Below are 26,311 nucleotides of genomic sequence, written 5' to 3'. Positions count from 1 at the left end.
TGGAGCGGCCCAAGAAATGGCAAAAAGACAAAAAAAAAAAAAAGAGAGAGAGAGAGAGAGAAAATAAAACAATCATTAAAAAAAAAAAAAAAGAAAGAAAAGAAACTATTCTGGAATGTAATTCATCCAGGCCTGAACACCAGAACCCATTTGGAAATGCTTGACCATGTGGAGCTTTCGTTCTCCCTTACCTGTGATCCTTCTACCCTTTTCAGTTGAAGGTCATTTTCCTTGACAGAAAGGCGAGGAGCAAAATAGGATTTTCAGAGTTCTGCTTTCTCTATAGCATCTATCAACAACATACCCTCAGTTCCAAAAGGCAGATCTAATCCCTTTCATCTCTTTCTTGCTCTAAACATAACTTTAAGCACCCCAAGTCTTCCTCAGCAATTCTTACAAGCCTGACCTCACTAGGGATTTTATTTTCCAGCTGCTATTATTATAGAGCTAAGCCTTCCTTCTACATTTGCATTAATTTGACTTCACCTTTCCTATCTTCTTCTTTTTTTTTTTTTTTAAAGAAATTGATCTCAGAGTTCCTGTTGTGGCGCAGTGGTTAACGACCCCAACTAGGAACCCTGAGGTTGCGGGTTCAATCCCTGGCCTCACTCAGTGGGTTAAGGATCCAGCATTGCCATGAGCTGTGGTGTAGACTGCAGACACAGCTTGGCTCTGGCATAGACCAGCAGCTACAGCTCCAATTAGACCCCTAGCCTGGGAACCACCATATTCTGCGTGTGCGGCCCTAGAAAAGACAAAAAGAAAAAAGAAAAAAGAGAAGAAAGAAATTGATCTCAGGTTGGGAAAAAAAATTAACTGTTAGTGTTGAATGATATACACATAAGGGTTCATTAGGCTAGTCTTACTACTTTTGAAATTTTCCAAAATAAAAAGTCATACAAATATATAAATACAAATATTGATGTAAATATAGAAAGAGAAAAAGGGAGAAAAGAAAGTCCCCATTTCTTCTTCACTGGGATGAATTTTTCTCCCTAAACTTTCTTTTACTGCTTGGGATCATTTGGTTTTGTTTGGTTTGGATTTGGGGGGCCACAGCCAAGGCATGTCAAAGTTCCCAGGCCAGGGACTGAACCCATGCCACAGCAGCAACCTGAGTCACTGCAGCGGCAACACCACATCCTTAACCTGCTATGCCACAGGAGAACTCCAGGATAATCTGGTTTTAACTAAAGTCTGAATCGCACTTTCTCTGAACCTCTCAACACTTTTAATTTGTCTTCCATCCCAGATTCCTCCAACATTTTTCTCTGACTTCCTTTTCTTTGGAATGTTAGAAGTCTACCTATCAAAAGTCTGGTATAGGGAATTTCCTTGTGGAGCAGAAGGTTAAGTATCTGGCATTAAAACTGTAGCAGCCAGGGTCACTGTTGTGGTGTGGGTTCGATCCCTAGCTTGGGATCTTATACATACTGCAGGTGTGTCTACACACACACTAAAGTCTGGTATATACTTTAGGTATGCCTGTTTCTCCTTTCCTATGAGGAATACAAATTTTAAAAGGTTAACACCTTTTCATTTAGGAGTATATTAGTTCCCCCATTATCCTTCAGGACAGTGGTTCTCAAAGTGTGGTCCTTGTACCAGCATCACTAACATCACCCAGCATTTTTTTTTCTTCTTTTTATAGCTGTACCCTCAGCATATGGGCTGGACTAGGGTTCGAATCAGAGCTGCAGCTGCCAGCCCATGCCACAGCCACAGTTATAGCAATGCCGGATCTGAGCTGCATCTGTGACCTACACAGCAGCTTGTAGCAACACCAGATCCTTAACCCACTGAACGAAGCCAGGGATTAAACCCACATCTTCACAGAGACTATGTCAGGCTCTTAACCTGCTGAGAAACAACAGGGACTCCCAACCCAACATTATTGTTAGAAATATAAATTCATGGGTCCCACGGACCTACTACATCAGAATCCCTGGGGATAGGGCCCAGGAAACTCTCTGAATGACTCTGACACATGTGAAAGTTTGAGAACCACTACTTTAGGAAAAGAAACCGTTCCATGCAAAAGCTGGTAAGACAATGTGCTTCAAACCAAATGTGACTTCCATCAAGTGCCTGGACACTGGGAGTCCCTCATACTACTGAAAACCTTTGTGGCTATCTTATTCCTGCAGCTCGTCACCTCTCCCCTTAGCCCAGGAGCATATAGCACACTTCCACTCCTATGTCTATTCTGTTTCTCTTTTTATGCTCCCCTAGGTAGTGTTCAGCATTCTTCTACTTGGCAGGATCTCAGATCTCAATGCAAGTACATTATTTCTTGCCATATCACAATATTACATCTCTCCTTCTAACAAATCTGAATCTTGTAAAAAAAGACATCTTTCCATAGTTATAGTCAAATGGTAAGGGCAGTTTCAGAAAGTCACCAAGTAGCTAAGAGATATTTATTATTCTCTTATAATCAACTTTATTTTATGATTCAAATTTTGTATGCTGTTATAAAGGCCTCTAAGTATTGTGTCCAGCTAGCTTCCATATTGCTGTCTTTTGTGAATCCCTTGATACAGACTCCATTTATTCTTCTTACCATGTTTTTACTGGGTGTCTAACAGGGGTTTGTCATTTAATTTGCTTGTTTTTCTCCTCTTTAGCAGGGTTAAGTCTGTAACTGTTCAGCTAGATCAAGTAGGTCCTAAGGAAACCGCATATAGGAGCTGTACTCCATCCCTCCCTCCATATGCTCCCAATCCCAGTGAACGTGATGATGATTATACTAACTGCAAACTTTTCTTCCTAAGCTTTTAAATTAATGCTCTTATAATAATAAGTAAAAACTATAGCTGTAGCCAGAAAGGGATTGGTAGGACCAGGAATATGGAGCAGTTAATATATATTTAACAATTTGATTTTTTTTTTTAATCTTTTACTTGAGGTCATTTCTTTCCTTGGTTCTTTTGTAATATATCTGCGATCATAATTTTCTTCTTGGGAAGTGGGAAGAAACAGAATAATTTAAATTGACTTCACTGTATATTCCACTCTGAATTATGAGATAACTATCATCAATCAATTGCACATAGATTAATAGTTTATTTTACACACAAATAAGTTCTAACTTTTACAAGGTATAAGTTGAAAAACCACAAGGTATAAGTAGAAAAAACATGGGCAGTAGAGAAGCACAAAATTTATGTTCATAATACAGAATATTCTGAAGATGCGTAGTTTGTTTAAATTGGGACGAGTAACAAATAAGCTAACTAGTTTGAAAAGCAATTTATACCCAGCTTGGCTTGCATACCATCTCTCAACTCCAAAGTAATAAAAGACGGCAACAAAAAGTAAGTAACAAAACATAATAATAAAGGAAAATGACAAAGTAAACCATAAACACAATTTGCTGAAAATTTCTGGGTTGTGAAAATAGTATACTGCATATAAAACGGCGAACTTGTGAATAATTATTATTCTTAAGAAACGAATGGGTAAAAATATATTACTCATTAATACAAACAAAAACAATGAGTCACTTAACACACTAAACTGTGGAAATACATTAATTCCCCAATAACTGAAGTAGTCATATATTTCTGCTAAACAAGTTTAGTGGTTAAAATCAGTTATAAAAAAGCACGAAGAGTTTATGCAGAATAATTCTATTTTTTAAAACATCATCTTCTAACACAGAATATAAATACTTCTTAAGTATTCAAGAAATTTTAATATTGTTAAAGTCATCGGATAAATGGTAAAAATGGACAATACAAATTTTAATGTAAAAATAGAAACTGAGAAGAATTTGGTAGTCAGATATATAGCTATACTTCGAAGATATACTTGTTATCCCTATTTTTGTTATCAAACACCGAAACTTTCTGTTGAATCACTTAGCTTCTGGAAGTCTGTTTCTCTCTACCAAAATTGGACCCTAGAGACGATCTATCAGAGAAATGCATTGATAACTGACTAGAAAATGGCTTTAAGTGTTTAGAAACCTCAGTATATCATCACCATCTTCTTTACTCTTCTATTTGCTCAGTTATCTTATCATCAACAGAGATACTACTTAAAATCATGCTACTCTTTTCCACTTCCCAGGTCTTCTCACTCTATCATTCTATCCAGCTTCAACAATTCTTAAGTCAATCATTAGCCTTTTAGGGGCGAATAAACATACTCACCCAAAGAAAGTGATGGTATAAGACTTAAGGTAATGCTTTGGGATTCTTGAGGAAAGATACCTCATACATATAAATGGGTGTGTCTATAACTCATTGTTATATTTTGAGATTACAGAGGTCATCCTCCCTATTCTACATTTAACAGTATTAACAAAGACAGTTTTATATTTTCTTTTGGCTTTTTATGACCACACCTGTGGCATATGGAAGTTCCCAGGCTAGGGGTAGAATTGGAGCTGTAACTGCTGGCCTACGCCACAGCCACAGAAACTCAGGATCCAAGCTGCATCTGCGACCTACACCACAGCTCACAGCCAATGCCAGATCCTTTACCCACTGAGCGAGAGCAGGGATCGAACCCTCGTCCTAGTCAGGTTTGTTACTGCTGAGCCACGACGGGAACTCCAGACAGTTTTGTGTTTTCACATCAGTTTCAATAATGATGACTATTATTTTTTCACTTACCAAAAGAAAAAAGTTAAAATAAATATGAGCCTATTTTTCTCCCTTTTCCCACTGACTAACAGGTACCACCTTTTTATCTTTTACTCTGGAAATAGAAGGCTCATCATAATCAAAATGACCTTATCCTAGGACCATTATAGAACACACATATCTGCCCCAAAAGATCTCTGGAGTCCTAGTACAATCTTTCTCTGACCAATATGCTTCACACAGAGCTAATGCTCAATCAATGTCCACTACTGAATAAGAACCTTTAAAAAAGATGGCAGTCCTGTGATGAATAAACTAACTTGAACCAATAATTCCCTTTTTCGTCCATTCACTATTAAACAGCAATAATAATGTAATGCTTTCAATCATTCAGTAAGTACATAAAATGTGAAAAATATAATATGGTAAGGAATATTTATATTTCCCCATTTTTTTGAGAAATTTCTATTGTGTACTTTATATATAGTTTCAGGCATGTTAAATGACCTTACCTCTCTTACAGATAGTTGTGGTGGGAAGGAGACTGAAAATACCAAGTTGGTGAATTCAAACCCAGAGGCCTCAACCTTTTGGCACACCTAAAAAAGTATTATATAAAATGTATTTTTTATTACATTAAAAAGTATTACATAAATTCCCAGGAATTGCTGAAAATTTTGCACTAATCTTCATAACATGAATTTTTTGTCCAGGAGATGACACTGAAAAACTTCTTTGATTAGTAAACTCTCACAAATATCCTGAAATCAAATATTTGCCAACTATACCCTGAAGACTAAAAGCACAAGGTGCCAAAGCAGCCAGGACTCACCTGCAAAACAATCTATTAAATATCAAAACACTTTTCCATTAGATTACCTAATTCAGAAAATATTTTAAACAAAATAAAGCCAAATATGGCACTTCTGACACCTAGAAACAAAAGGCAATCTCACCTTCAATCATGTACCTTCCACAAGGCTGCAATAGTTGTATTTTCTAGATATACAACAGACATGACTAAGAAAGAACTTTTACTAACTCCTTAGCTATGTTAAACAGCAAAGGGGAAATTGCTGCATTTTTGTTCAGTTGAACAGCACTCATAACTGAAATACAGGGGTACTTATTAATTTCCAGAACAGGGTGATAAAAAGATCATTAGAGAATAGTAGGCTTTTTTTTTTTTTTAAGTTAAGAAAACATTCTAATGACCCATTTGTGTGAAACAAGATGAAATGAATGGCACTCTTCCTTTTGGCACAAGAATTCTAGACCCTCAAACTGAAAATCTTTATGTATTGCACATTAATAGGAAAGTTTACCTTTTTGGAGTTCCTTCTGTGGCTCGGCAGGTTAAGAACCGAACCAGTATCCATGAAGGTACGGGTTTGATCCTTGGCCTTGCTCAGTGGATTAAGGGTTCAGTGTTGCCTCAAGCTGCAGTGTAGGTCGCAGATGGGGCTCAGATCTCAAGTTGCTGTGGTTGTGGCATAGATCAGCAGCTGCAGTTATGATTCGACCCCTAGTCTGGGAACTCCCATATGTCACAGGTACGGCCCTAAAGAAAATAAATAAATAAATATTTTAAAATTTACCTTTTTAATGAATGCTTTTTCACAGAAATCTTGAAGAATTCCTAGGCACACATTGCATACATTTAAATTTGAGTTCTTGGAAGCCATGCTTCCATCTTCAATAACTGAGAGCTTTCCCTCTCCATTTTGACCCAGATTATCCATCCCATCAATTCCATCTTCAAGTTCTTGCAGTCGAATTTTCTTGGGGGGTGGGTTTGGAACTTCCGAAGCTAATTCGTCATTTTCAGTTTCCAGAAATCTTTGTAGTTCATTGAGCAACTCCTGGAAAGTTAATTTAAAAAAAAAGTAAAGACCCTTTGACAATGTCCTTAAGCGTAAGATGAAGCATGAAAATTATGACTATTACCGACTTATACAATGCTGATTTATATCAATTCTGGAGCAACTGACTAATTTTATTAGTCAGCTTTGGCTTTCTGGGGAATTTAAAAAAGAATTACCTAATTGGTATAACTCTTTCAAAAAAGTTTCAGGAGTTCCCGTTTTAGCTCACAGTAATGAACCTGACTAGAATCCACGAGGATGCTGGTTCAATCCCTGGCCTCACTCAGTGGATTAAAGAGCCAACATTGCCATGAGTTGTGGTGTAGGCAGATGCGGCTCAGATCTGACTTTGCTGTGGCATAGGCCACCAGCTGCAGCTCTGATTAGACCCTTAGCCTGAGAACTTCCATATGCTACAGGTACAGCCCTAAAAAGAAAAAAAAGTTTCATATATCAGTGAAACTGAAACCCTAATTCTGAGACAGAAAGGTTCCATTAACAAACATTAATTTGGTTTGTAGTTCTGTTCTGAGGGTCATGGATCATTCACTTGTTAATTTCAGTAAAACAAACAAACCAAAACAAACTTCAATTCTAATTACTAATAGAAATGCAAATCGAATTTCCATCTTTGCTAGGTTATTTAATAATCTCACAGTCACTAAAACCTGAAATCTGAAAAGTTAGACAGATGAGAAGTCTATTAAGTAAAAATAATTTCAAGGCAATTTACTAAACAAAGGTAAATGGATGCTGGCAATGCAGAAATTTGGCATCATAATTACAAACCACTTATAGGCATTAACTGGAAAAAACTGTCTACAACATTCTGGTTTGCCTAATTTCTGTCACTATGTACTGGAACATAAAAAGTGGCATTCCTTTGAAACCATTTTCATATTTCAGATATTCCACTGATCTAAATGTTCAGAGGACTTTTCCTGTTTTGTCTAAATTAGGCAGGTTTTATTATTCAGTTTTGGAATAAACATCCTTTCAAAATTTACTCAAATTATGGGAGTTCCCGTTGTGGCTCAGTGGTTAACGAATCTGACTAGGAACCAATGATGTTGCGGGTTCGATCCCTGGCCTCACTCAGTGGGTTAAGGATCCAGTGTTGCCGAGAGCTGTGGTGTAGGTCACAGACGCGGCTCGGTTCCTGCGTTGCTGTGGCTCTGGTGTAGGCTGGTGGCTACAGCTTCTATTAGACCCCTAGCCTGGGAACCTCCATATGCTGCGGGTGCAGCCCTAGAAAAAGACAAAAAAAAAAGAACAAAATTCACTCAAATTACAATTTACTGACTTTAAAGAGAAAAACCTTTCACGCAAATTTAATTCATTTTATTAAGACATCAGCTTTCCCATTAAATCTTTAAAAGAGAAATATGTAGATATACGTGTGTACATACACACATATATGTACACACACACACGTATATTATAGCCCACACAAATATGGTTATTATTACCTAAGATATACTTTGTCAATATGATACATCACACAGATATATGTATGACTACATGTAGGAATAAAAATACCAAAATACATTTACCAAAAAAAGTCCTTAGATATTTTCATGCTAATTTACATAAAATGATACAAACAAAAGTTGGTAGTACTAAGGCTCTTCATGTATTTTAAATTTTGTAACATGTATAAAATAATAAATTATAATGTGTTTGAAAAAATGAGTAAGGAGTTACACAAAATCATTACTTTATAGTTATAATGTATATAAATGCATATGCATGTATATATTAATCATCATAGCATATGTACCATTTCCAGTTTTCAAAGTGTTTTCACATACTTTATTAGTCACTGTCCCTTAAAATCCTGTGAGGTGGATGTTATCATCATTCCCATTTACAGAGGAGAAAACTGAAGCTGGAAAGTGGTGGAACTGGGATTCAAATCCATGTCTTCTAGCTCCAAATTCTAGGCTTTGGATTCAGATAGAAAGTTCATATCCTAGCTTGCTCACTTAATAGCTGTGTAACTTTGGGCAGGTTGCTTAACCTCTCTGTGTCTCAAGCTCTTCATCTGAAAATAGAGACAATCATAGTATGTACTTACCTAATAGATTATCAGGATTATATGAGAACTTGATATATAATAATGCTATATGAATATTGGATATAATTATTATTTCTAAAATAATAGAAACAGCTAGTACATAGGATAAATGATTGCTATTGCTAACTCCTGGGCAATTTGTAAAAATTATAGGAAACTGAGTGTGTGTGTGCGTATTCATACTGTTTATATAAGCACATATTTACATGTATACATATAATTAATATCTGCCTCTGAAAAGAACATCACTATTAGAATAAAATATATTTCACAAATGTTATATATTTCATGTGAAATATTTTAATAGAATATTTTAATAGATGTCAAAGCTCTCTATATATTACCATAAATGTCAAAGATCTCAGTATATTACTTTTGTTGTTATCAATAGCAGTAAATGGTGATAAGCCTTTACTTCTAGAGAGTTGCAAATACCTATTTGTAAATACTAACGGTAATAAAGAAAACAGAAAAAGAAAAAAGGCAACCAACCCTCAATGTTTCACTTAATAGAAGACCTCAGGACCACCACCGCCTTCTATTCCATCTTACTAACATCTGGTGGGAAGCACTATTTTGTGATATTCTGTCTAGATATTCCTTAGGAAAGGTCTATGCAAACATTAAATGTACAAGGGAATCACTCCACAAAGATCCCACTACATTAAATGGTAGCTATAACCACTTAAGAAGGAACTTACATTTATACAGCAATGGCAATTCTAAAATTACCATTATCAGTAATTACTTTATCACAGTTTTTTAAAAATTTAATAAAGAGGTATGAATAGATACTTGCCCTCAAATATAAAGGTACTGATTTTGAAATAGAGACCCTTTCTTAACTTGAAAAAGAAAGAAAATACCTTGTAGGGAAGTTTGTATGGTGCATGAACATCCACACCACAGAATCTGAAGATGCATCTTGGACAGGTACCAGTACTAAGCAACAACTGGGCCACACGCTTGTTTTCCTCAGTTAGTGGAAACATATTAAATATTAAATAATTAAAACTAGAAAAAATAAAAAAGAAAACTAATGAGTATCTTTTGTGTTTTACTTTCACAGACAAATAAATCATCACCTTTAAGGGAAAAAGTAGTTTGTATTCGAAAATCACTATTTGGTACTCTCTAATAATGTTCCTTTCATTATATCTATATTGAAACATAAACTTGAAGGAAATTTATAGATCAGGTAAAAGTTAGGACTTTAACATTCTACATTATGATAAAGTACATCCATATAACTAAATCAAAAGAAATAAAAATACTCAAAAATGGTTGTCTCTGAGGAGGGTAATGAAAACAAGAATATACAATGTAATTTTGCTTTTTATTTTGCACCTTTCAGGGTTATTTGAGAACACAGAGTAGTACATTCAATAAACTTTCCTGTTAGAAATTATAAATAAATTTGCTAGGAAAAAAAAATTAGGTCGGTCTTTGTTATATAATACTTAACTGACCTTAATGATAGATAAGCAGTCAAGTATTTATAACAAATTGATTAGTAGATTCAAAAACATCAATCTGGAGTTCCCGTCATGGCGCAGTGGTTAACGAATCCGACTAGGAACCATGAGGTTGCGGGTTCGGTCCCTGCCCTTGCTCAGTGGGTTAACGATCCGGCATTGCCGTGAGCTGAGGTGTAGGTCGCAGACGCGGCTCGGATCCCGCGTTGCTGTGGCTCTGGCGTAGGCCGGTGGCTACAGCTCCAATTTGACCCCTAGCCTGGGAACCTCCATATGCCGCGGGAGCGGCCCAAGAAATAGCAAAAAGACCAAAAAAAAAAAAAAACAATCTGATGAAATAACCACATGACAACCATTAGCAAAATGAGAAAAATCTACTTTCATGGCCCAAGTAAAAACTCTGACAAAAACAAAGGTAAAATATTTTAGAGTAGTTATTGTCTAAAACAAATTGCTAGTTTTTACAGTTTGAACAAACTCATTTAGAAATAAATACTACAGGAGTTCCCAACGTGACACAGCAGGTTAAGGACCCTGCATAGTCTCTGTGGCGGCACTGGTTTGACCCCTGACCTGGCTCAGTGGGTTAAGGATCTGGCATTGCCACAGCTGTGGCAAAGGTCGCAGCTGCAGCTCAGATTCAATCCCTGGCCTGGGAACTTCCATTCTCCTTAGGTGTGGCCAAAAAATAAAAATAAAATAAAATAAATAAATATTACACAAAGAATGGGGGGAAATCGAACATACTGCTCTTGCTGCCAGGAAGAAGGTGTACTAAAAATTAAATTACCTAATCATTCTGTTTGGAAAAAATCACAAACACAAGATGTTCTGGTTAATGGATCAGCTCACATCACTATAAAATGAGGATATATAAAATTAGTGTTATTTTGTAAGACTATAATTGCGGGAGTTCCCATTGTGGTACAGTGGAAACAAGTCCAACTAGTAACCATGAGGTTTCGGGCTCCATCCCTGGCCTCGCTCAGTGGTTTAAGGATCCAGCACAGCTGTGAGCTGTGGTGTAGGCTGTAGACGCGGCTCAGATCTGGCGTTGCTGTGGCTGTGGCTCCAATTCAACCCCTAGCCTGGGAACCTCCAGATGCCACGAGTGCAGCCCTAAACCCCCCTTCCCAAAAAAGACTATAATTGCATGATAATAATACTGTAGTCATACAGCTAAAAGATTGTGGCACTTTTAATTTGTGCAGTTTCATAACTCAAATGAACCTGCTTAATATTTGCAAAAGGATGACGCTCTTAACAACAGCTTACTATGAAGAAGTGACTCTTAGAATTAATTTGTGTTTTCTAACCCTTTAAAACCTACTACTTGGAGTTCTCTGGTGGCCAAGTGGGTTAAGGATCTGTTGTTGTCACTGCTGTGGCACAAGGACTCCATCCCCTGGCCCAGCAACTTTTGCATGCAATGGGAGGCCAAAATAAACAAACAAGCAAAAACAACCCACTACTTACCTCCAAGTTTCTAAATGTCTGTGGCCACTTATCAAAAGTAGATACTTGACACAAAATAATGATAAAGACAGATAGATAGTTCTATGGAACTCTTTACCAAAAAAATCAGTTCAGCAGGGAGGACTACAGAAACTAATTGACTGTGGCTGGCTTCTAATTCAGGAGATTATGTGAGTTGGCAGGGAGGGTAAGGGAAGAAAATCAGGCTTGTCTAAACACACCAGTGAAACTTTCAGATACCTGAAACAGTGACTGAGGGTTGCCTAAGTAAATTTGAGCTCAAGAAAGTACAGAATATGTGGAGAGCACCTTCTACATAAGGAAGCTCTGTGATCATTATTATTTACAAATGAATCTGAATCCCTTCCCCCAGCCCAGTCAGCTAGTTTGATGCTGAGAAGGGATTAGGATTCTTTGAGATGATAATCAGCATTTAAAACGTATCCCTGACTGCATTCTCCTCACAGAGAAATTGTTCTGTCACTCCCTTTAAATTATCTTCACCCGTTGTAAATAAACTATACTGCAATAAAACTTTTAAAAATGAAAAAAAAATATTATCTCCTTTCCATTAGCCAAGGTCAAGGATTTCATTTAATTGAGAATTAACCTTCAACACAGAGAAACAAATAAATCCTCCTGACCAATAAATAAATCCATGAGTGAGTGCTTAAAAAGGGCAATTTGTATCAAAGATTTCCCTGGAGACTTAAGTTAAATAGTTGTATTAAAATATATGCTTCCCCCTCCCCTTGCTGGGCCTTTCCTTTAAAGACAACGTTTCTCCTGTAGTTCACTAGATTAAAGGTATCACGACAGTCAGTAAATGACACAGTACAATCTCTTGGCTCTGAAAAGTTCCCAAACCTGTTCAGAATTAGAAAACCTTGAGTAACTAACTGCAAGAGGTTTTAAAAAAACAAAGCCCTCCTCCATATGTGTTAATAATGAAACTTATAAACCTCTCAAGACCATTTTCGCGTAGCAACAATCTAGCGACTTCTCAAGAAAGGTGGTTTCACCTTGATGTACTGCACTGAAATGACAGGCTTTTATAAGACATCAGAAATCAGTTGTTCCATATTAAATGTATTATCTTTGAAAGCAAGCCCTGAGAAATGTACCCCATACTGTAAGGTTTTCGCTGTTGGTTACCTTTAAAATGTTTGCTTTTCGTTTACATGTTTACACAAAGAACTGGAACTTCTCATTGCAAAAGAACCTCTCCCACGTGTTAAGATCCCTACGGGGACGGAGTCCCTTCTCCACAAACCAATGGCCCCGTCTCTAGTTTATCAGAGGAAAGGATGGATTTTCCTTTCTCACACCATTACAGAAACTACTGCAGTCAAGGAGGCAGCAAAATAACCAGGCTGAGTCTAATCCTGTAATCTTTTCGAACTTATTTCCATACAGAAGGGGGTCATTCTTCTTGTGGGGTGGGGGTGGAGTGTGGATTTCCAAAGGAGGCACTCCTAACTTCATTGCGCCACTGATAAACACTCAGCAGTGGAATCCACTCTAGATTTCTGGAAAGTTCATCCCCAAATCTAACCTCGAGTCTTTCCTGTGGCCAACCAAGCAAGCCTTGCTCCCCTTAAGTCAGGTCCAAGAAACTTCCGACTCACCGCCCTGCTACCAAAGCTTCTGCAGCTGGTGGGAAACGATCCCCTCCATCCACACCTCTCCAGAACCCTGTCCGCACCCCCTCACTTCAAATCTCCCCACCTCACCTTCTCCCACGACGCCGGAGCCTGAGATTTAACCCCTTCCAGCCCTCCAGTGGGAACGGGGAGGACTAAAGACAACGCACCAATTGCGTCTAGCAATTCTGTTCCCCGAGGAAACATGAGCTTTAGAAAGAAAGTACCAGCTGCTAACTCGAGGACTGAGTGGAGTCTCCCCTACCTGTTTGCAGGGAAATCAGTCGAGCTGCCGCACAGACCGGCACACACACACCCTCCCCCGCGGGGAGAGGAATACGTGGGGCACTATTCCCGGCTGAAGCCGGACTTGTCCCAAATAAGCTTCCGTGGGACTCCGATGTCTAGGACATTGTAGCCGCTGCCAGAAATATCGATAAGCTCCTACCCTCATCAGGTTTAGAATGGAAATCCTTCTAGGTCAAAGAAAAAGAGAGCATTTCTTCCCCCGGATTATTGGTATCCTAATAGACTGTAGTCCCAGCCGCAAAGCTCCGCAAGTCACAACCTGACTGCAGAGACAGGCCGGGTGGAGGGTTCCGCGCTCTGCAAGTTGTGCCTTGCGCGCAAGCGGCTGGTGTCCCCGGGACTGGAGAGTCCCGGCTCAGAGCCCGATGCAGAGCGGCAGCCGAGAGGAGGTGGAGATGGCGTCCCAGCCGCCTCCTCCCCCTAAACCCTGGGAGACCCGCCGGATTCCGGGGGCCGGGCCGGGACCGGGACCTGGCCCCACTTTCCAGTGAGTGTTTGATTCTTCTGGCCACGAGTTTTGTGGGCCGGAGCGGGCACTTGGTAAGGGGCGGTTGAGGCCGTTATTAGGGGTGAGGTGTCCCCTCCCCCTCTCATCCAGTCCCCACCCCGCCCCCCAGCCTTAAGCGGGTCGAGGTGCTGCCGGGGCGCCAGCAACGGGAATTTCAGTGTCGGATAGTTGCTTCTGGCTCGGCGGTTTTCGGTAGCGACGTTTCCCAGGGGGCTTCTGGGTCCCGGGGCTTGGAAGAAACGGTGCGGCTGTTTCTTCTGTTTGCGGGACACCCTGACGGAACTGTTTGACTCTCCTACCTCCGCCACCCCTACCCTTCTTCCCCTTAAAGAGTTAGACTTTCGGTTCGTAGCTGCTCAGAGAGGCATTTGCCCAGCCCCGGTTTGATAGGGAACAAAGTCTCAAGCCTTTAACCATTTCTCAACGCAACTGGAGCTCAAGCCTATACACAGTGCGTTCTTTTCCAGCTTACGTAAAGCAATGAAGTTTTGGAAAAGCAACTTTAAAGCGGGAGTTGAGAACTGAGGCCTATGAGTGGCCTTTGTGTGCTAGATAGAGTGTGATTTTTCTAAGCCTGTGAGATATTGTTTGGTTGTAATCAATGTTAAATGATTTACAGCTCAGAAAAAGTTAAAATAGAATAAAAGAGGAAATTTCACAGCCTTGTGTGTTTTGTGTTGAGTAGATCTGGACATCTTAATTCAAGGAAGAAAAACTCGAATGTCAAATCCCTACTGTGGTAGGTTTACCTAAATAAAAATCCCCAACAGGGGGACACAGCTTTTTGAGGACATGGGTTAGCTGTGACAAAGCAATAAAACTATTATTTTCTCCTTCACACCTCCACCCACCCCAAATTCCCAACGCACTGGAATGTATTTCTGCTATGTTTTAAAATCTCGTAATCTTTTCGCTCAGCGCTTAGGAACCCGACTAGTATCCGGCGAGGATGCTAGTTCGATCCCTGGCCCCGATCAGTGGGTTAAGGATCCTGCGTTGCAGTAGGTCGCAGTAGGTCGCAGATGCCGCTTGGATTCTGTGTTGCTGTGGCAGTGGCTATGGCGAGCAGCTGCAGCTCTGATTCCACCCCTGGCCTGGGAACTAGCATTTGCCGCAGGTGCTGCCCTAAAAAGCAAAACAAACAAAAAACTTGTAATCTCCGAGTTCCCGTCGTGGCTCAGTGATTAACGAATCCGACTAGGTTCGGCGTTGCAGTGAGGTGTGGTGTAGGTTGCAGACGCGGCTCGGATCCCACGTTGCTGTGGCTCTGGCGTAGGCCGTTGGCTATAGCTCCGATTAGACCCTTAACCTGGGAACCTCCACATACCGCGAGTGCAGCCCTAGAAATGGCAAAAAGACCAAAAAAAAAAAAAACTTGTAATCTTTTGTTAAGATGCTTGAACACAGTTGCTGCTTTACTCAATAAGTACGTAACAAGTAATAACCTTCAGTTATGCTGTTAAGCTGGAGTGACACTTTCTGCTACCTTTTTTTTAATAAGTGGTTTGACTTTTTAAAAAAATTTGGACTGGCCGCTGGAAGAGAGAGATTTTATTCTTGCATCTGTTAGCGTTCTGTTTATGTAAAATTAACCGTTTTTCCACTTTCTAAGAAATATGAATTATTTCAAATATGTAGAGACTGGTAGAGAGTAAAATGATGAATACCTGTGTATTTGCTCCCAGCTTAAAGAGATATTAACATTTTGCCAGATTTACTTCAGTTTTTTAAAAAAATAAAAATTGGACCAGTTAAACCTTATCATTTTTTTCCTGCAGTAACTACTAAACCTGTTTGGTTTTTAGTATACACAAAGTTTTTATACTTTAGTACTTAGGTTGTGTTTACAATACATGTATATATATGTATTATTTAGTGTGTGTATATATATATATACATATATACATATATATATTTTTTTTTTTTTTTTTTTTGCTTTCTAAGGCTGCACTTGCAGCATGTGGAAGTTCCCAGACTAGGGGTCGAATGGAGCTGCAACCGACCTAAACCACAGCCACAGCAACACCTGATCCTTAACCCACTGAGCGAGGCCAGGGATCAAACCCTCATCATCCTCTTGGATCCTAGTTGGGTTTGTTAACCCCTGAGCCACAGCTCCCTTAGTATATTTTTAAATTTTAAATAAGTATGCATTGTTTGAAAACTATTTTTCATATGTATCATTTGAAAACTTTTTCCACTAAGTATTATTTATTTTGAGATTTATCTTGTTCATTCATATAGCTGTACAGGCACACCTGGGAGATATTACAGGTTGGGTTCTAGACAACTGCAGTAAATCAAATTCCACAATAAAGTGAGTCACATTTTTTTTTTTTTTTGGCTTCCTAGTGCATATAAGATGTTTATATTCTGCTGTAGTCTGTTAAGTGAGCAATAGCTTACATACCTTAATTTTTAAATACTTTATTGCAAAAAAAAAATGCTAGTTGTTATCTGAGCCTTCAGCCAGTTGTAATGTTTTTGTTGGTGGAGGGTCTTGTCCCAGTGTTGACTGATCAGCATGGTGATTGCTGAAGGCTGGGATAGCTCAGCAGTTTCTTAAAATAAGACAGCAGTGAAGTTTGCCACATTAATTGACTCTTTCTTTCACAAACATTTCTCTGTAGCATGCATCACTGTTTGATTTTACCCACCGTAAAACCTCTTTCAAAACTGGAGTAAATCCTCTCAAATCCTGATGCTGCTTTATCAACTAAATTTGCATAACAGTGTAAATCCTTTGCTGTCATTTCAGCAGTCTTCATAAGCATCTTCACCAGGAATAAATGCCATCTCAAGAAACCACTTTCTTTGTTCACTCCTCATCCATTGAAGTTTTAACATGAGATTACAGCATTTCAGTTACATCTTCAGCTCCACTTACAATTTTTGCTCTTTTGCTGTTTCCACCACATCTGCAGTTACTTCCTTCACTGACGTCTTGAACTCCCTCAAAGTGATCCTTGAGGGTTAGAATCAACATCTTCCCAACTCCTGTTAAAGTTGTTCTTTTGAACTCTTCCCATGAGTCACTGATGTCCTTAACGACATCTGGTGAATCCTTTCAGGTTTTCAATTTAGTTTGCCCAAATCCATTAGAGAAATCACAATCTATGACAGCCATATCCTTATTAATTTCTTAGTTAGATCTAAAAAGGTGAAATTACTCCTTGATCCAGAGGCTGCAGAATGGATGTTGTGTTGGTAAACAGGAAAACAACATTAATGTCATTGTACATCTCCATCAGCTCTTGGGTGACCAAGTGCATTGTAAATGAGCAGTAATATTTTGAAAATCTTTTTTTCTGAGCACCAGCTCTCTCAATAGAGGGCTTAAAATAGTCAATCATTCTGTAAGCAAATATGCTGTCATCCAGGTTTTGTTGTTCCAGTGAGAGAGCTCAGGCATAGTTGGCATAATTATTAAGGGCTTTAAGATTTTTAGAATGGTGAGTGAGCATTGGCTTCACCTTCAAGTCATTAGCTCCTAACAAGAGATTCATCTTATCCTTTGAGGCTTTGAAGCTTGGCATTGACTTCCCTCTTGATATGAAATTCCTAAATGGCATCTTCTTCCCATAGAAGCCTATTTTGTCTTTTGAAAATGTCTTGTTGGGACTTCCCATTGTGGCCCATTGAGTTAAGGACCTGACTAGTATCCATGAGGATGCAGGTTCAATCCCTGGCTTCCATCAGGGGGTTAAGGATCCAGCATTGCCACAGTTGCAGTATAGGTCTCAATTGCAGCTTGGATCTGATCCCTGGCCCAGGAACTCCATGTGCCATGGAGCAGCCAAAAAGGAAAATGCTAAAATCTAATATTTTAAAATCTTTGCATATATGTTCCCAGGTGAAATTGGCCTATAATTTTCTTTCTTTGTATTATACTTTTCTGGTTTGATATCAAGGTTTTATAGCTCCAGGAGTTCTGTGGCTCAGTGGTAATGAACCCAGCTAGTATCCATGAAGACATGGATTTGATCCCTATCCTCACTTGATGGGTTAAGGATCCCTTGTTGCTGTGAGCTGCAGTGCAAGTCACAAACATGGCTGGGATCTGGTGTGGCCATGGCTGTGGTATAGGCCAGCAGCTACAGCTCTGATTCAGCCGCTAGCCTGGGAACTTTCATATGTCTCAGGTGTGGCCCTAAAAATACCAAAAAAAAAAGAAAGAAAGAAAGTTTTGTGGCTACCGAAATTTTTCCATTGAGTCTAATTTTTATTCCTTTGTAGACTGTCTTCTCCTTTAAGATTTTACTTGGTACCTTAGTCCTCTGCAACTTTATTAAGCTCTATCTGGGTGCAAATATTCAGATATATATTTACATGTATATATTTTCCTCCTGAGCAGCTGCAGGATTCATGCTCAGTACCCAGTATTCAGTCTGAGGAGTCATGTCCTTTAATTCAGGAAAACTCTCACCAGTCCTATCTTTAAATATTATTTGAGCACTGTTCTTTCCCATCCCTTCTTCTGGAACTCTTATTAAACATATCAGCAATAGTTCTGTTACAAGTAACAATATCTTACACTATGTGCTTTGGACTATAAAAACATTTATTGTTTAGTTGACAAGAAGTCTAGAAATCCGCTAACTCAACATTGTCATCTTGGGACCTATATTTTCTTGGCTTCCTTTTTCTCTGTCAGCTTTCTGACTGCTTCAGTCATCTCTGTTTTATTCTTGCTCTTTCAATAGGAATCTTTTTCCCCCCTCTGACTGCTTTCAAGATTTTCCTTTTTTTTTTATTTTTTTTTTCTGGCAGTTAAATTTTGGTGGGCTTCATAGGATACTTGAATCTGACTTGATGTCTTTCATTGATTTGAGAAAAGGCTCGACCATTACCTTTTTAAATTGCTTCTGCCCAACTTCTTCCTTCCTTCCCTCCTTCCTTCCTTTTCCGGCCACCCCACAGCATACAGAGTTCCTGGGCTAGGGATCAGATCCAAGCCACAGATGCAGCAATGTCAGATCTTTAACCCATTATGCCAGGCCAGTGGTCCTGGTGTGTCTGAGGTATGTCCTGGGGCTTCAGAGACACTGCTTATCCTGTTGTGCCACAGTTGGGACTCCTCTTGGAGCTTCTGAACTCTCTTTTTGTCTCCTTAACCCAGAAAGTCTGTTAAAAGCTCTGCTTCTCATCCTGTCAGCCATCTCTTCTGGATTTAGTCCTCTTCCCTTAAGAAATTTCTCAAAATGGAGTCTCTGGGTTTTATCTTTCTCCTGGATCTTGGCTCTCTAATTACTCAATGTCTTATTCTCTCATGCTTTAAAAAGATAATTTTAGGAGTTCCCATCATGGCCCAGTGGTTAACGAATCCGACTAGGAACCATGAGGTTGCGGGTTCAATCCCTGGCCTTGCTCAGTGGTTAAGGATCCTGTGTTGCCATGAGCTGTGGTGTAGGTTGCAGACGCGGCTCGGATCCCGAGTTGCTGTGGCTCTGGTGTAGCCAGCAGCTACAGCTCCAATTCGACCCCTAGCCTGGGAACCTCCATATGCCGCGGGAGCAGCCCAAGAAGTGGCAAGCGCGCACGCGCGCGCACACACACACACACACACACACACACACACACACACACACACACACAAAAGATAATTTTGTTTTCTCTCTTTTCTAATTGTTTTCTGTGGTATGGTTGGTCTGATTATCTGTAGTGCCATTACTTGAGGTGGAATTCCCCAAGTCCTATATTTCCGCTTGGTTCCTTAGTGTAAGACAACTTATTTTCTTTGTGCCTCATAGTTCCAAGGTACCCTGTGGCTGTAGGCACTGTGTCTAAGACTTCTAATGGGATTTTTTTTTTCATATTTACATGGGTTTTTTTTTTCCATGTTTATTTCACAGATATTATTGTTTCATTTATCTCATTGACTTTTTTATAATTTTGTTCAAATCTTGTTCTGCTTATCTCTTTGACCATTTTAAACATATTTAGAATCTTTGTTGAGCTGTTATATAAAATAATTTTTTCCTGGAATGAATTTTGGTTTTTGTTAGTTTGGTGTCTTAGTATATTTATTTCTTCTTGTTTGTGGCATTTTTGATATGTCCATTTTGAGTAGGAATTTCTGAGTTCTGTTGTCTCACCTTTCTCTTCTATTTTTAGTTCTATCTGACAAGTTTCCTGTTGTCTCTCCCTTCCTCTCAGCACCCATTCTCCATGTAAGAATCTGGTGTAAAAATTAGTGGCTTAGATTAACAATATTACAGATTAACTCCTTGGGTTAGTCATTAGCCTGTTTCATTTCCTGGATTTGAGGCTTTATGAGCATCTTCCTCCATTAGTTCTGTAACTTTAAAAATCCAAAAGTGTTGTCAGCAAATTTTATAATCTCTTTTACCACTGTCAACAAATTATTATGAGCCAAAGTGGTGTTTCCAAGTCCCCAGCCTCAACCAATGACTTGTTGCATTTGAGTGGGACACTTCCACTCAGAGCTGCTTCACCAAAACCTGAATATACTACCCTATTTGGTGGTCCCCTAACCCTTTTTAAAGTTTTGTTGCCTGTTTTATGATGTGATATGATCTGAGGTGAACAACATCACTTATGAATTATGCTTGCCAAAAAATGTTAGCCTGATTCTAAACCTTTAGATGCATACTTCTGTTTAACTGGAAATAGAGGATAGGGGTACAAGTTAAACAACATTCTGGTGGAAGCACAAATCCAGGATGTGGGACATTTTATAAGAAAAATGGCTGGACTCCTCAAAAGTCTGGGATATTACTGTTCTGTTTAGATGAGAATGGGGACACAATCAACCAAATGTAGTGTATGGAGCTTAACTGAATGTTTGTTTCAAAAAATAACAGCCTAAAAAGACATTTTGACTTTTACAACTCAGTGATAAAAAAGGCAGATAATTTTTTAAATGAGCAAAGTAGGAGTTCTCTTGTGGCACAACAGGTTAAGGATCTGGTGTTGTCACTGTTCTGGCAAGGGATCCATCCCTGCCTAGGAACTTCCACATACCAAGGGCATGACCAAAAAAAACCAACAACAACAACAAAAGATGAGCAAAGTATCTGAATAGATATTTTTCCAAGGAAGATCTAAAACTGCCAATAAGCACATGAAAAGATATTCAACATCATCAGCCATTAGTGAAGCGTAAATTAGACACACAGTGAAATACCATTTCACACCCACTAGGATGGCTACAGTAAAAAAGACATAATAACAAGTGTTGGCAAAATGTAGAGAAATTGAAACCCACATGTGCTGCTGGTAGGTATGTAAAATGATGCAGTTGCTTTGGAAAACAATTTGGCACTTCTTCAAAAAGTTAAACAGAGTTAGCATATGATCCAGCAGTTTCACTCCCAAGATATATGAAAACATGTATTCACACAAAAACTTGTACATAAATGTTCATAGAAGCATTAATCATAATAACCCAAAAGTATATCAACTGATGTATAGATAAATCTATTTCTGTAATAAAAAAAATGAAATACTGATTAATGCCATAACATGGATGAACCTTGACAACATTAAGTGAAAAAATGCCAGAAAATACAGCGTATTTGGGGAGTTCTCTGATGGTCTAGTGGTTAGGATTCAGTGCTTTCACGGCTTTGGCCTGGGTTCAATCCCTGGTCTGGGAACTGAGATCACACATCAAGCCACTTCACGCCACGACAAAACAAACAAGCAAACAACAACAAAAACAAAATACTACATATTGTATGTGTCATTTACAGTAGATCCTCATTATTTGTAGACTCAGTATTTGCAAACTCTCCTCAGTGAAATTTATTTGTAACCTTAAAATCAATATATGCAGCATTTTCATGATCTTTTTAGACTCTCATAGACCAGTGAAAGATCTGAGTCATCTCTAAGTTGAGGGTGAACAAAAAGCAACACTCTGGCTTCCTGCTTCAGCTTCATAAACAGGTGCCCTTTTCAAAACTGTTAAGTGCTAGCCACATTTTTTACATTTTTGTTGATAATGTCACTTTTTAAATGGCCCCTAAGCATAGTGCTAGAGTACCGTTTTTGTGTTCCTGGGAAGGCCCAATAGAGAAAATATTGACATTAGACAACTTTGTTCAGCAATGAGTTATAGTGCTTTTGGCTGTGATTTTTTTTTTTTTGATTGTTAATGAGTCAACAATGTAATTCGATAAAGAATCTTTCAGAGTTCCCATTGTGGCGCAGCAGAAACAAATCTGATTAGTATCCATGAGGATGTGGGTTCAATCCCTGACCTTGCTCAGTGGGTCAAGAATCTGGTGTTGCCGTGAGCTGTGGTGTAGATTGCAGACGCAGCTCAGATATGCCGTGGCTGTGGCTCTGGTATAGGCTGGCAGCTGTAGCTGCAATTTGACCCCTAGCCTGGGAACTTCCATATGACCTCGAGTGCAGCACTAAAAAGAGCAAATAAATAAATATCTTTATTAAACAGAAGCATACATAAAAGAAGTATATATATTGATTGGAAGCTTGAAGGAACCTAATCCTTCCTTTCTTCTAGTAGCAGTGATTGATTTGGTATTTGCTAATTCAGTGTTCGCAGCTTTATGGAACATAACTATCATAAATAAGGAGAATTGACTAGGAGATTTCCAAAACAGGCAAACCAATAGAGACAGTATATTGGTGGTTGCCTGGGACTGGGGGAAAGCAGGAAATGGGGAGTGACTGCTAATGAATGTGGGATTTCTATTTAGAAGGATGAAAATGTTCTGGAATTGCATATGGTAATAATAGTACACCTCTGTGAATATATGTAAGTCCATTGCATTTTACAGTTTAAATGGGTGACTTTTATGGTATGTGAATTTTATCTCAATAAAGCTGTTTAAACAAAAGATATTTGAGAGTAATGGCTATGTTTTGAATGTCAGTTGGATAGGTGATATGCATTTAAGTTTCAAAGATGGGAAAATGGTATTATGGTTTTATATGAAATACCTTTTTATAGGAAATGTCTGCTGAGATATTTAGGAGTAAATTAGCTGGTCTAGAAGTTAATCTCAAACAATTCAGGAGTATTTAAAAGGTTGGAATAAGGAGAAAGCTGATGTGGTAAAATGATAGTAGTTGTTGATCTAAATAGAAGGTATGTGGATATTTGGTGTACTTTTTCTTAAAATATTTTTTGTTTGAAACCTATCAAGATAAAAAGTTGGGTGAGTGATACTTTTTGCACATTCAGCACTGAGAATAAATCTTTTGGTCTTATAAGACTTAGGCTTCTTATTATGCTTGTTGTAACAGAAAGCAAGATGGTACATGCACATTGAATGCATTTGTGTTTGCTGGCAATGGACAGCATTAAAACTAAAGAAGAGGAGTTCCCACTCTGCTGCAGTGGGTTAATGATCTGGCTTGTCTCTGGCATTACCAGTTCAATCCCCAACCCAGATCAGTGGGCTGAGTATCCAGTGTTGCTGCAGCTGTAGGATAGGGATTTGATTCCTGGCCCGGGAACTTCCATATGCTGCAGGTGCAGCCAAAAATGAGGGGGGAAAAAAAAAGAGTAAAAGAAGGCTCTCTATTTTTTATTACTAAATGTTTAAATTTAATTACCTAAAATTTTAAAAGTTACATATTCATCAAAATTTATAAAATAAGGATATATAAAGAAAAATAATCTTTAATAACTGTTATATGTGTGTATTAAATAGTCACTAATTGTGGTTGTATCAGTACCTCTTTATATGCTAAGCATTATAGTAGGTGCTGGAGAAACAATGGAAACTCCTGTGCCTTTGAGGAGCTCACCTTGTACCGGAGAAGTCCGATGTATAAATAAATGCAAGATACTGTGCAGAATATGGACAAAGAATTATGGGAAGGACTTGTGATGATAGCATAATAAATAATTTAGAAAATAACAATTGGGGATAAATACCAAGCTAAGCAGAATATAAAAACAGCTGCTTAAAGGCATTGTAGAGCAAAAAAGAAAATAATGATTTATGGAGCCTAGATCCAGAAAGTTGAAAATCCACAAAGGTGAGTATAGCCTTTGAAAGCACTTTTCCCATAGAAGTTTCTGCTGATTTCATAAGAAGCAGTTTTGATAATAAAGCTAGTTGAATAGCATTTTTGACAAACTCTTGAAGCATAGTTGGAGTTGAGAGGTCCTCCAAGAGGAGATACTGATAAATTACCCACACTTTATTTTAGGCCCTGAAAAGAGACATCTAGATAAGAGGATATAAAGAAGCAGACAAAGAGTTCTAGTGTGGCTCAGCAAGTTAAGGATCTGGCATTGTCATTGCTGTGGTGAGGGTTCAGTCCCTGGCTTGGGAACTTCCATGTGCTATGGTTACAAAAATAAAATAAGATAAAATAAAACGAAATCTTATAGGAACAGCTTCAAATCATCAATTCCTGAAAATAAATTAGGGATATCATGAATTAATAGTAGCCCTAGCAACCTGTCTGAATCAAACTGGAGAATAGTTCACTAAATAATATTTGGATACATACTACTATATATAAAATAGATAAACAACAAGAATCTACTCTGTAACACAGGGAACTATAATCAGTATTTTCTAATAACCTATAATGGAAAAGAACCTGAAAATGTTTTACATATGTGTGTGTATGTGTGTATTCAGTTATGTATATAACAATCACTTTGCTGTACACCTGAAACTAACATGACATTGTAAATCAACTATACTTCAATTAAAAAAAAAAGAAGAATGTACAGAATGAAACATATCTGGAGAAAGAGAACATCATCCAAAGTCTCCAATTATCACTACAATTTTTCAGGTATGTCTGAGGCACAGCAAAATCAAGTAGCCAAACCCAGGAAGTCATTATATAACATAAGTAGCAACCAAGTAAACAGCTGGAAAAACAGATTCATAGGGACTCTAGATATTTGAATTACCAAAGAGACTTTTAAATTATGACTAATATGTTGAGAGCAATAAAAGAAAAGACAAAGAATTTTGGCAGAGAATTGGAAACTATTAAAAAAGAAAATGAGGAGTTCCCGTCGTGGCGCAGTGGTTAACGAATCCGACTAGGAACCATGAGGTTGCGGGTTCGGTCCCTGCCCTTGCTCAGTGGGTTAACGATCCAGCGTTGCCGTGAGCTGTGGTGTGGGTTGCAGACGCGGCTTGGATCCTGCGTTGCTGTGGCTCTGGTGTAGGCTGGCAGCTACAGCTCCGATTGGACCCCTAGCCTGGGAATCTCCATATGCCGCAGGAGCGGCCCAAGAAATAGCAAAAATGACAAAAAAAAAGAAAGAAAAAAAGAAAATAAATCTCTGGAACAAAAAATATAATAACAAAAATTAACAACAGGGTTTGGTTAGACACCACTACAGAGAGAATTTGTGACTTAGAGCAGTGCTACTCAAAGTGTGTTCTGTAGCTACTGAGAGTCCATGGGCTGGCTCCTGTTTTTCAAACTATGTAGGAGCAGTCCACAACAAGATAGGAAATTTGTCCTAGAATGTAGAAAAACATTTACACTGAGCCCACCATTTTCTCCATAGCAAAGCTTTCTCTCTGAAGAAAGAATTTGTTACTTTACATTACGGTGTAAGCTCCTTAACTTGCTGATTGGCCCTTTGAGTAGCAGTGACCTAAAGGAGAGCTGGGAAGAAAATATCCAGAAGGAAGCACAAAGAGACAAAAGGTCAGAAAATACAGAAAGAAAGGTTTAGGGGACAAAGTAAGGATAGTTTACAAATAGAAAAGATAAATAGTCCTATACCTGTTAAAGCAGTGCTTCTCAAAATATTTTTAATGGCTGATACGTTTTATAAAATGGAGTAAAGGGAGTTTTCCATTGAGGCACAGTAGAAAGAAACCTGACTAGTATCCATGAGAACTCAGGTTCAATCCCTGGCCTTGCTCAGTGGGTCAAGGATCTGGTGTTGCTATGAGCTGTGGTGTAGGTTACAGACGCAGCTCAGAGTCCACATTTCTGTTGCTGGGTGTAGGCCAGCAGCTACAGCTCTGATTCGACCCCTAGCCTGGGAACTTCCACATGCGGTGAATGTGGCATTTTAAAAAGGCAGTAAAGGAGTTTCCGTCGTGGCGCAGTGGTTAACGAATCCGACTAGGAACCATGAGGTTGCAGGTTCAGTCCCTGGCCTTGCTCAGTGGGTTAACGATCCGGCGTTGCCATGAGCTGTGGTGTAGGTTGCAGACGCGGCTCGGATCCCGCGTTGCTGTGGCTCTGGCGTAGGCCGGTGGCTACAGCTCCGATTCGACCCCTAGCCTGGGAATCTCCATATGCCGCGGGAGCAGCCCAAGAAATAGCAAAATGACCAAAAAAAAATAAAAGTAAAAAAAAAAGGCAGTAAAAATATCACAGTGTCAAGTTATTTAACCCTTAATCTCATTTTCTGTACTTTTTTGTTGTTGTTGT

The 26,311-nt window shown here is 38.8% G+C and overlaps 2 protein-coding genes across 6 annotated transcripts in view; one reads left to right on the top strand and one right to left on the bottom strand.

The window, feature by feature from the left end:
• PUS10 (pseudouridine synthase 10) overlaps positions 1–13,518 on the bottom strand; it is a 68,655-nt gene extending 55,137 nt beyond the window's left edge. Inside the window, exons 1-4 of one of the 5 annotated variants that reach the window (XM_047782007.1) lie at positions 13,394–13,518; positions 9,401–9,548; positions 6,191–6,454; positions 5,105–5,191 (exon numbers count right to left, since the gene is read on the bottom strand). In XM_047782007.1, the coding sequence (XP_047637963.1) occupies positions 5,105–5,191; positions 6,191–6,454; positions 9,401–9,526 (477 nt within the window). In that variant the 5' untranslated portion in view covers positions 9,527–9,548; positions 13,394–13,518. Of the gene's footprint in view, positions 1–5,104; positions 5,192–6,190; positions 6,455–8,268; positions 8,491–9,400; positions 9,549–13,113; positions 13,179–13,218; positions 13,295–13,393 lie in introns of those variants that run through there. The other 4 variants (XM_047782006.1, XM_047782009.1, XM_047782011.1 and 1 more) reach the window with 4 other exon arrangements.
• Positions 13,519–13,769: 251 nt separating this feature from the next.
• The window catches only part of PEX13 (peroxisomal biogenesis factor 13), a 29,863-nt gene continuing 17,321 nt past the window's right edge, over positions 13,770–26,311 (top strand). The window contains exon 1 of the mRNA XM_047782013.1: positions 13,770–13,924. Coding sequence (XP_047637969.1) covers positions 13,803–13,924 — 122 coding nt within the window. The 5' untranslated portion in view covers positions 13,770–13,802. The remainder of the gene's footprint in view (positions 13,925–26,311) is intronic.

Source organism: Phacochoerus africanus, chromosome 5 (genome assembly GCF_016906955.1).
Source record: "Phacochoerus africanus isolate WHEZ1 chromosome 5, ROS_Pafr_v1, whole genome shotgun sequence".
In the NCBI taxonomy this organism is placed as follows: Eukaryota; Metazoa; Chordata; class Mammalia; order Artiodactyla; family Suidae; genus Phacochoerus; species Phacochoerus africanus.
This window is presented reverse-complemented; position numbering and strand designations above follow the sequence as displayed.